This window comes from Cotesia glomerata, linkage group LG6, assembly GCF_020080835.1.
Source record: "Cotesia glomerata isolate CgM1 linkage group LG6, MPM_Cglom_v2.3, whole genome shotgun sequence".
Taxonomy (NCBI): domain Eukaryota; kingdom Metazoa; phylum Arthropoda; class Insecta; order Hymenoptera; family Braconidae; genus Cotesia; species Cotesia glomerata.
The window spans coordinates 26,088,516-26,099,236 of NC_058163.1; the positions used below are offsets into that span (position 1 = coordinate 26,088,516).

The 10,721-nt window shown below is 28.8% G+C and overlaps 1 protein-coding gene across 1 annotated transcript; it reads right to left on the bottom strand.

Moving 5' to 3' along the window:
* Window positions 1-701: 701 nt before the first annotated feature.
* On the bottom strand, window positions 702-9,286 carry LOC123268092 (tenascin-like). Its single transcript, XM_044732975.1, has 11 exons — window positions 9,146-9,286; window positions 8,994-9,084; window positions 6,103-6,351; window positions 5,138-5,389; window positions 4,630-4,887; window positions 4,312-4,560; window positions 3,995-4,246; window positions 2,692-2,943; window positions 2,372-2,620; window positions 2,031-2,297; window positions 702-967 (listed from the first exon to the last, which is right to left on the bottom strand). The coding sequence occupies exons 1-11, from the start codon at window positions 9,260-9,262 to the stop codon at window positions 702-704; spliced, it is 2,502 nt and encodes an 833-aa protein (XP_044588910.1). The 5' UTR covers window positions 9,263-9,286.
* Between the last annotated feature and the right edge of the window lie 1,435 nt (window positions 9,287-10,721).

The following is a 10,721-nucleotide window of genomic DNA, read 5'->3' on the forward strand; positions in this document are numbered from 1 at the left end:
AATATAAATATTACAGAACTTAATGTAGAGAGTATAAAAGCCACAATTTATAATTGAATATCCAAAATAAGTGATTAGTAGCTGTCACTATAGTAAATAACGACTTTCAAATAGTAAAAATTGCCATTTCAATATATAGTCGATATTATGAGGAGAAGGGGAACTCAGATGAAAGAGAAGGGGGTCTCACTCTGGGAGAATTTAACATTTCAAATAGTAAAAATTATACTTTTAAAATATACATTTTACCAGTCCAAGCAAGTCAATAATTACAGTTTGATTATTAGCGTTGCGTTTAAAATTTACCATTTTACTTTGTAAATATTGACGTTGCTTGTATTAGAAATTTACTAACTTTATTTTATACTATTTACATATCATAAGATCATTTTTTAGGTACAAAATGATAAATATCAAAGTCTGAATTCTTAATAATTATACTTAAACATTTTAGACATTTACATAGCGAATATTACTGTTTGAAATAGTATTTTTTTTTCCATGTAAAGAGTAAATTGTAACGTTTAAATGGTAAATATTATAAAGTGACTAGTAATATCACGATTTTACTGTTTGAAATGGTAATTTTTAGCAGTTGATCATTACTTATTATAAATCGACTGTTGTTTATTACAGTTTACTTTTTTCCGTGTAGAAAATTAAATTACTTGTTAAATTTTTAGTAAAAAATTTATTATTTGCTATAAATTATTATCAACTGGCACACAAAAGTTATCAGATATAGCTTTGAAGCCTTGTAAGCATTTGCACCTATAATCAACACATTTTGAATAATTAGTAACACATTGATGATCTACCCAACAATAGCCTTCTAAAAGTGGCTGGCATGTGAATTTATTTATTGCAGTATTATTTTTGTTGCAAATACACTTTTTATCACCCGAACATTTGTTGTGCCATGGATCGCCACAATCGATATTTTCTTTGCAGGTATACAACGATTGAACTGAAACCATGGTATTCATTATGAATCAGGGCCAGGAAGAATTACGTATGAAGTATTTTTGATCACATATAAAATATATGATTATAGTGGTCATATCTGACGCAAAAATGATCAACCATAAGCCACTTATAAAACATATGAAGGGCATATAATCACATATGAAGTATATATGATTAGATATGAAGCATATGATTACATATGAAGTATAGATGATCACATACGAAATATATATGATCAAAAATCAGGTATATATGATCACTGATCACATACAAAGTATATATGACTACATATGAAGCATATAAAATATATCTGATCAGATTGATCACATATGAAGTTTATATGATCACATATGAAGCATATATAATGACATATGAAGTATATAAAGTATATTTGATCACATTGTTCACATATGAAGCATATGATTACATATTACGTGTACATGATCACATATGAAATATATATCGACGGTCTAATTAGCAATTGGTCTAACTCGTTATTTTTTAGAGGGTGATTTTTTAACATTTTGATGTAGTAATAATCCAATTATAAATTATTTGAATGATTCAAACCTAAATATTATATCTCTATTAGATATTAATGATATTAAATGGTTTTTTAAAGTGATAATAAATTTTGAACTAATTGTTTTTTTCATACAAATAGAAGATACTCTATAATAAAGTTAGACAATTTGATAATTAAAACGTCGATATGTAGTCATATCGACCTTCTAATTATCAAATTGTCTAACTTTATTTTAGAGTATCTTCTATTTGTATGAAAAAAACAATAAGTTCAAAATTTATTATCGCTTTAATAAACCATTTAATATCTAATAGAAGTATAATATTTTGGTTTGGATCATTCAAATAATTTATAGTTGGATTATTATTACATCAAGTTAGACCAATTGCTAATTAGACTTTCGATATGAAGCATATAAAATATACCTGATCAGATTGATCACATATGAAGTATATAAGATTAATGATCAATGATCAATGATCAAGTTCAATCTTCATTTTTTTCCGATTAAATTTTTTTACCATTAAATTTTACTCACTTTTCTGGCATTGATTCCCAGACACAGATCGGAAACCAGGTTCGCATTGACATCGATTATTAATACAAGCAGAAAAATTGAACCGACAGTCATCGTTACTTATACAACGTTCATCTAAATAAGGTGCGCATTCAAAAGATAAGAATCCAACCTTGTTAAAAGCGTAATAATTATTCTGGCAAACGCAAATTTTCTCTTCAGAGCATCTAGAATTTTTAATCGCAACTTCACAGTCACGATCCCTCTCACAGACTCTTCCCAGCGAAACTGAAAAAATACAATTAATCACAATCAGTTCTTAAAATTGCGTCCATAATAATCAAAAAAAGAGTTATATTTACTAGGATCACATTGATACTCCGACTGCATCAAGAATTTTTCCCTGCATTTACACGTATGATCAAAACAAACTGAATTATAAGAAATGCACTCCATGTCGTCATCGCAGTAATGACCCAAAAGTGCTACGCACTTATCATTACCGAGAGGAACGTAATCTGATTTGCACGCGCATTTATTATCATTTGTGCACTCTGCGTATTTAATGTCAGCGCAATGATCATCTCTATCGCAAGATATTTTGAAGTGTCCTGCAATATTAAACGATTAGAATCGCTGAATAATTGGAATGACTGCCTAGATTATAATACAATATAGCTACCTAATGTTGATACACATTTGTAATTAAAATGTTTCTTGTAATCATCCATGCATTCACACTTATGATCGACACAAATCGAATTTTCGGGAGCGCATTGTTGATTTTCTTCGCAATATTCGTTTAATAATGGTGCACAAATTGACCCATCAATTAGGACGTGGTGGTGGTTACAAACACAAAAATTATTTACGCACTTTGAATTAAGTATTGCTTTACAATGATCATCTACTTCACATTGCCTTACCAATTTGTCTAAAACGTGCAGAGAAAAAATACTACAGAACCTCACACGAAGAAAATTAAATTATATGACTTACAATGGGGAATTTTTCGTGTTAACTAAAAAAAAAAGGGCCATTCGGCAGCCGAAATAGAAGTAAATTTCATTGACAGCTACATTTATTAATAATAATAAATAAATGAAGTAAATTTTTCAAGAAGAAATGTGAAATTAATTATATCAAAAATAAATCAAAACGAATGCAATAGTAAAATTTCATTAAAGATATGGGAAATTTTCATGCTAGAAATTCATGCAGGTATGTAAATTGAAGCTCATTTTACTGGCTTTGATATGAAATTTAGAGAAACTAAAAAAAAAATCTTGTTCAAAAGTTATTTGGGAAAAAAGCATCAAAAGTGAAAAATTTGGAATTTCCAAAAATTTCCAGCTGCTGGCATTTTTTAACTAACTAACGGATAAAGACTCATTAAGAATCGTAGTTATGGTGGACACAAGCCGCGCTATATCGTACAAAGTATTTTGATATTGTTGAAAAAAACTAACGCATAATGTTGTCAAAATACTTTTGAGTGTTACTGTATATAAACTTTTGAACCATATGTATTTTCTGAATAAGGATGACAAGCTTAGTATCACTAATATCTAATAAAGATATAATATTTAGGTTTGAATCATTCAAATAATTTATAATTAGATTATTGCAACATCAAAATGTTAAAAAATCACCCTCTAAAAAATAAGAAGTTACACGGAAAAAATAAAACTCGAAAAATTACAGTATATAATGCAACGTGGTGCTTCGTGATGAAAACTGGAAAAATTACAGTTTCAGATTGTAATTATTACAGATTTTGTAAGAATTACATTGTAGAATGTAATAATTACATTGAAAGCTCTGAATATTAAATCAAAAAATTAAATTTAGAAAAATGTTATTTCAAACTGTAATTTTTCTAGTTTTGATTACGACGGGACCGATTTTACATTTTATACTTTAATTTTTCGAGTTTTCTTTTTTCCGTGTAGACAAATTGCTAATTAGACCGTCGATCAACTTACTTGAAACACACTTGGTACTAGTTTCTGGCTGATGTCCTTCCTCGCACACACAGATATGATTTAACAAGCAGACAGAATTGACTGGAGCACATAGTTTATCTCTCGAACAATCCATGCCGAGTAATGGAGCACAGGTTGTAATATTGTACTGACCATACCCAGGCACGCATTCACATACATTGTTCTCAGTGCATTCAGCGTTCAGAATTGTCGCACAATCATGTTGATTAAAGCAAGTCTCTCCTAATCTTTCTGCAAATTCATTGACAAGTTTCTCAATTTTTTCTTCATGAATTTGAATCAAATTTTCAACTTACGTGACAAACATAAATTTTCAGAAACCTTGAAGAAGAGTTTTTTGCATTGACATTTTTTGTCAATGCAGATCGAATTGATTGCATAGCAATCTTTATCTGTAGAACAATCTACACCGAGCAATGGTCTACAAAATTTTTCATCCCAAGCACCGTAATTTTTATCGCAAACACATATATTGTCATCTGAGCATATAGCATTTTCTATATTGTCACATTCAAAAGTACTGTTGCAAGATTCGTACAACCGATCTATTAAAAAGTAACTCATCAGAATTTTATAAAATTATGGATTGATCAGATTTGATAATGCAAACTCACCAGGAAGGCATTTAGAGTTTTTATAAACAAAATTGGGCTTGCATTGACAGAAGTGGTTGATGCAAACAAAGTTTTTCTTCCTGCATGGCACACTATTATCAATGCACTTTTCGTTAATCTCCGTACTTGGGTAACATGTTGTCCAATTATGCGCCAAATAATTTTTTTTACAACTACATGTTTTGAATTTGGAGCATTTTGAAAATGGTATCAAACGGCTGCATTCAGAATCTTCTTCACAGGACATTCCGATAAGGGCTGAAAATATTCAATAATCTATTAGCTATAACATGTATCACCACACAGTTAAAAATTTTACATCAATGCGTCAAAATTTTTGGTGTTAAAAATTTTTATGTTAAATATTTAATACTTTTTTGTGTTAATTTAACATAATAAATGTTAAATTTACACATAAAAGTGTTAAATTTGTAACACAAAATTTTTTGACGCAATGACGCTAAATTTTTCACTGTGCATGTATTCGTTGGTTAATCACTGTATTTACCCAACGTGCATTTTTCGTTAGACTCCGCTGTATACATATCGTCGCATTGACACTTATTATCAATGCAATCAGAATTCAGAGGTAAACAGTCATCTTTTGTCCAACAAAATCCTCCTATTACTGCAGCACAGTAGGTAGGGTTGACAGCAACAGTATTTGATGAGCATTGACAAGTATTGTTATCCGTTGAACATTTTGCAAATTTAACTTGTTGACAAAGGATGTCATTCTTACAATGAGCTCCTAATATATCTTCAACAGAAAATTACAATAAACTTAGCTGGAAAAATGTTAGCGATTTCAATATTGGATGCCTTAAGCGCAAGCGTAGAGCTATGCTCTATATTGTCGCCTTAAAACTAAGATTCTAATTTAAATGATACAAAAAAAGTGGTTTAATGACTTTTGGTGTGGATTTTTAGTCTTTATCAAGGGACAAACATGATAACTTTTGAAAAATTCAATTTTTTAAATCAATTTATTTTTTAATCTCTTCATCTATCTAATAAGAAGTTCCGGTATTAAAATTGAAGCTTAATAATGTTTTGTTTAATTATAATTAATTTTTTCCGGCTGGCAGTTGGAGAAATTTTCCGTCCTTTGAGCAGCCATATCTAAAAATTTATTTTTAAATACAGCTTTAAGATAGCTGATACTATACTCAATTGTTTCGCTGGCTGACCAAAGGTAAAACAGTCTTTAGTTAGTTCTTTTTTGTGATTCACTTTTTGAAACGAAAGAGGGCGTTCAATTTGTAAGAGAAAAATAGTCACGGAAAAATTTAAACGCGCTTTAAAATAGAATTTTAAGTCAAATTATTTTCTTGTAATTAACCTATTATTAAAATTATTTTAATTAAATTTATTCCTGAAGTCTACAATAGATAATTATTTTTTTTTTTTCCGAGGTTTGATATAAAATTTTTAAAAAATTTTGGATTTTCCAAACTATTTGAAGCTACTTACCAAAAATACATTGATCATTGAATCTTAAAGTGTAATTATTTTTGCATTTACACTCATTATCAATGCAAACAGAATTGTTCGTTATACAAGTCTCATTTCTCCAACAAAATCCTCCCACTTGCGGCCTACATAACATTTCACTTATCTGAACATTCTTAGCTCTACAAACGCACTTTTTATCTTTTGAACATTTCGCGTGCTGGATTTCATCGCATTCATCATCACGATAACAGAACTTTCCTAATCCGACTATCGGAAAGTATTAAAAGTTGTAATTATAATTTTTGATATGTATTATAAATCGCGTTACTAGAACCATAAGGGCGTATAAAAAATTTTTTTTGTCTCCAATCAATGTAAAAATGTTGAAAATATTAACATCTATGGAAAAAACGGAAAAAAAAATTTTTTTTGTGATACGCCCTTATGGTTTTAAGAAAACATTTTTCTAAAACCATAAGGGCGTACCCTGTTTTTTCGGTTTATTATCAATTATGGGTCAGAGTAAGAAAAAAAATTGCAAAGGTAATAGAATATCATTCTACAACTTGATTTATGTCAACAAATATTTATTTAAGTGAGAAAACTAATAAAAAATTAAGGAAAAATAAATTCATCAGAGTATTACTCCAATGCCATCTCCATCGTCAGGATCATCTGTGTCTAAGATTGTAAAAGTAAAATAAATAATAGTTTAAAAAAACTAAAAACACGCTTTTTATAGAAAACCAAACTAAAAAATAGAAAATAAATTTTAATAAATTTAAATTAAGAATAGTGTTAAAAATTTCAATAAATATAAATTAATAATAGTGTAAATAAAAAAATGTATTTTATTTTAAAAAAAGCGTGGGGTGCTTTTTAAGATATCAAAATGATAATCACTCTACTCATATCTGTCAATAAAATATTTATAACTATTGACACCATGCACCCCACGCTTTTTTTAAAATAAAATACATTTTTTTATTTACACTATTATTAATTTATATTTATTGAAATTTTTAACACTATTCTTAATTTAAATTTATTAAAATTTATTTTCTATTTTTTAGTTTGGTTTTCTATAAAAAGCGTGTTTTAGTTTTAAACTATTATTTATTTTTACTTTTTAGTTTGGTTTATTTATAAAAGCGTGATTTTTAGTTTTTAAACTATTATTTGTTGATTATCAAAAATATTCAGGCGCGCAAATTACCCACGGAGAGTTACATACTGACAAACTGACATACAAGTGAAGCTAATATAAAGCGTGTAAAAAACCTACGGAGGAAAACACCTGGTTTCGAAATATAACTTCGGGATGGTCATCAGAGGATTCCGGGTTGATGTACGGGTTTATCTGTGCCATTCCCGATGAAAACCTACGGAGGAAAACACCTGGTTTCGAGATATAACTTCGGGATGGTCATCAGAGGATGACTAGGAAGGTCATCACCTGGGTTCTAGGTTGATAATAATCAAAATTTAAATAATATCATTATGGTAGTCTCTTTATGCGAAGGAGAGTTACATACTGACAAACTGACAAACTGACAAACTGACAAACTGACATACAAGTGAAGCTAATAAAAAGCGTGTAAAAAAAAGATTTCTTAATTTTTTTTTTTAACTAGATAATGACAAAAAAATTTATAAACTATGATCATGGCTGAAAATTAAACTTTGATAATATCGATGATATTTTGTGGGACAGTGACTGATGTACAAAAATGATTTAGATCAAACTTGCTTCAAGATATTGGTATTGAAGAATCATAACAATTCTCAAGAACAAAGTTCTTTTTGAATGACTTTTTTAAAATTACAATTCTAAATGGCTTACAAAACTCTTTTGTTAATTGTAAATAGATCTGAAGTAAAAAAAAATCAATTTTGAAAAACTTTGCGGCTAATTTTATTAACTTGAAGACATACCGATTGTTCTCAAGTTGTTATGAATTTATTTTTTCTTAATTTTTCATTCGTTTTGTCACTCAAATAAATATTTGTTGATATAAATTAAGTTGTGGAGTGATGATTTCTATCACCTTTGCAATTGCACGACTCATGATGCGAAGCATCAGAGAGTGCTTTACGATCGAAAAATTTTTTTCGCCTCATTTTGGCGGCTATTTTTATTATTATAGCCTTGTTAGTTCACGGAATCAAGATATTTTGCATACTATTGTCGAGATAATTTAATGGAGATTAATTTCATACTTTTTAAAAATTGATTTACTGCAATAGAATTGGAAAAAAACACCAAAATAGGTCAAAAAATTTTCCTTTCCGTCATGTGTGAAACCCGAAAACACTGTAACTTGTGAAAAAATCCATTATTTGAGTTAAATTTTGTTTAAAAAAATTCTAATCGACGATTGTAGGTCACTGAATGCGAATGATTAATTAATTCAGTGTCGTTTAATTGCAATTAATAAAAAACGAAAACTACAAGACTGTATATCTATATATATCCATGTAAAATTAACATGGATGGTGATATATCTATATCTATAGATATTATGTACATTTTATTCCACCAGGGGCGCTTGTGCAGTACCTTCCTACTACAGCTGTTTTTTCGGCAATTAATTTTGAACGACTTAAGTTTTTTTTTTTTTTTTATATATTTCATAATTAAATGAGCATTATGAGTCGTGCACTTTTGGATTTTCCAAACTTTTTTTTTTCTTACTCCGACTTATAATTGATAATAAACCGAAAAAACAGGATACGCCCTTATGGTTTTAGAAAAATGTTTTCTTAAAACCATAAGGGCGTGTCACAAAAAAAATTTTTTTTTCGTTTTTTCCATAGATGTTAATGTTTTCAATATTTTTACATTGATTGGAGCAAAAAAAATTTTTTTATACGCCCTTATGGTTCTAGTAACGCTAAATCATAACAACCTTTTTCAGTGCATCTGAAGAGATTTTCCGGCCCACTTGGCATGCAAACGTCTCTTATATGACAACATGGACGCTTGAGATTCAAATCACACTGTTTGAAAGAATAAATTAAAGTAAAAATTTGATTTTCAAATTTATATGAATATACTTACTAAAGAATTTCTAAAAGCACATTCAACATCAACTTGATCTTGTGTTAATAAACTATCTGCTTGCGTTATTGAAGAAAATGTAATAAAAATGACCAAAAATTTAAAACTAGTCGACATTTTTTGAGTTTCAATTATATTTTATTAATTTTTAACCTAAAAAAAATTTTCAAATTATTATTTATTCCTTCAAAATTACTTAGAATTTTCAATGACTCAATTTGAACCAGTAGTGCGTAAATACTAAACATTACTAAAATTAAATACTAGATACCGGTTTGAGGTCATTATAATCATTAAATAAATATGATTTTTATTACATCAATTTTAATTGGAAAAGTATTAAAAAATTATAACAATCCGTTCAATAACTTTAAGCTTAGTTTCAAAAAAACATTATTAACTACTAATTTTTTAACGGAAGTTATTAAATTATTTTTAATGAAGCTCGCAGGATATCGAACAAATTAAAAAAAAATTCTATTAATATTTTTTTCAAATTTTCTAAATAAAATCTAAAAAATTTTCCGATCGGATTTTCTGCACGATAAGTTGTGTGTATGATGTACTGATGTTTATGCGAATATGAGTATCATATGTAGAAACATAACTGGGAAAACCGGGACATTAGTTGCATTCAAAAGATTCTCTAATATTTCATCCGAGGATTTATAACATATTTAACTCTAGTGAGCTCTGCAGATACGAGGAGAGATATCGCGGCATATACCCTTGTTCGGAGATTTATTAATGGTGAGAATGTTATGTCCAGAAAAGTCAGGTAGAGGCAGAGAGGAACATGCTGTTGTCGCCATTGTGCGGACATTAGGTAACCTGGTCGGTGCTTCATCATCGACGATACAAGATCCCACTGAAAAAAATAAATTTTGTGTAAAGAATTTATAAAATTTATTTTTTTTTCCTCTTGCATACTTAACATTAATTATCTTTTAATTTTTTTGGGTAAAAAAAAATTATGTGGACCGATTTGGGCTTTTTTTTTAGTAGATTTTGTAAAAATCTAACTATTGCAGCCGTCCTCATGGTGCAACTTTGAAAAAATTTAGTCGTTTTCTGATTCAGTTTGTCGAGCTGAGTCAGAAAATGTATAACGCGGCTTGTCAGCACGATAGCGTTTTCAATTTATAACCGATTCTTCTCAAACTCAACATGCTTTATCTATTGATCAAGACCAAGGTTAAGTTCGAAGATGAGCTTAATCGGGCGAGTAATTTGGAAATGACAGGATTTTGAAATTTTGAAAATCGTAAAAATTGATGTTTTTACTACTTCAACTTGATATAATTATTGATCGAGACAAGATATCAAAATTCGGTAAAATGCATAGTAAAGCTCTTTTAATAAGCTTCAATTTCCACTACTCAGAAGTGGTACACGGAAAGAAAATTAAAGGAGTTTTTACTATTTTACTATTGTAATTTTTACTAAATAAAATAGTAACGGTGGACTTTACTTCTCATTTAGTAATTTTTACGATCTACTATTGTAAATTTTATCCAAAACAAATAAGACTAGCAAGAGTCTTAAAAAGTCGAATACTATAGAGCAAATTATACAA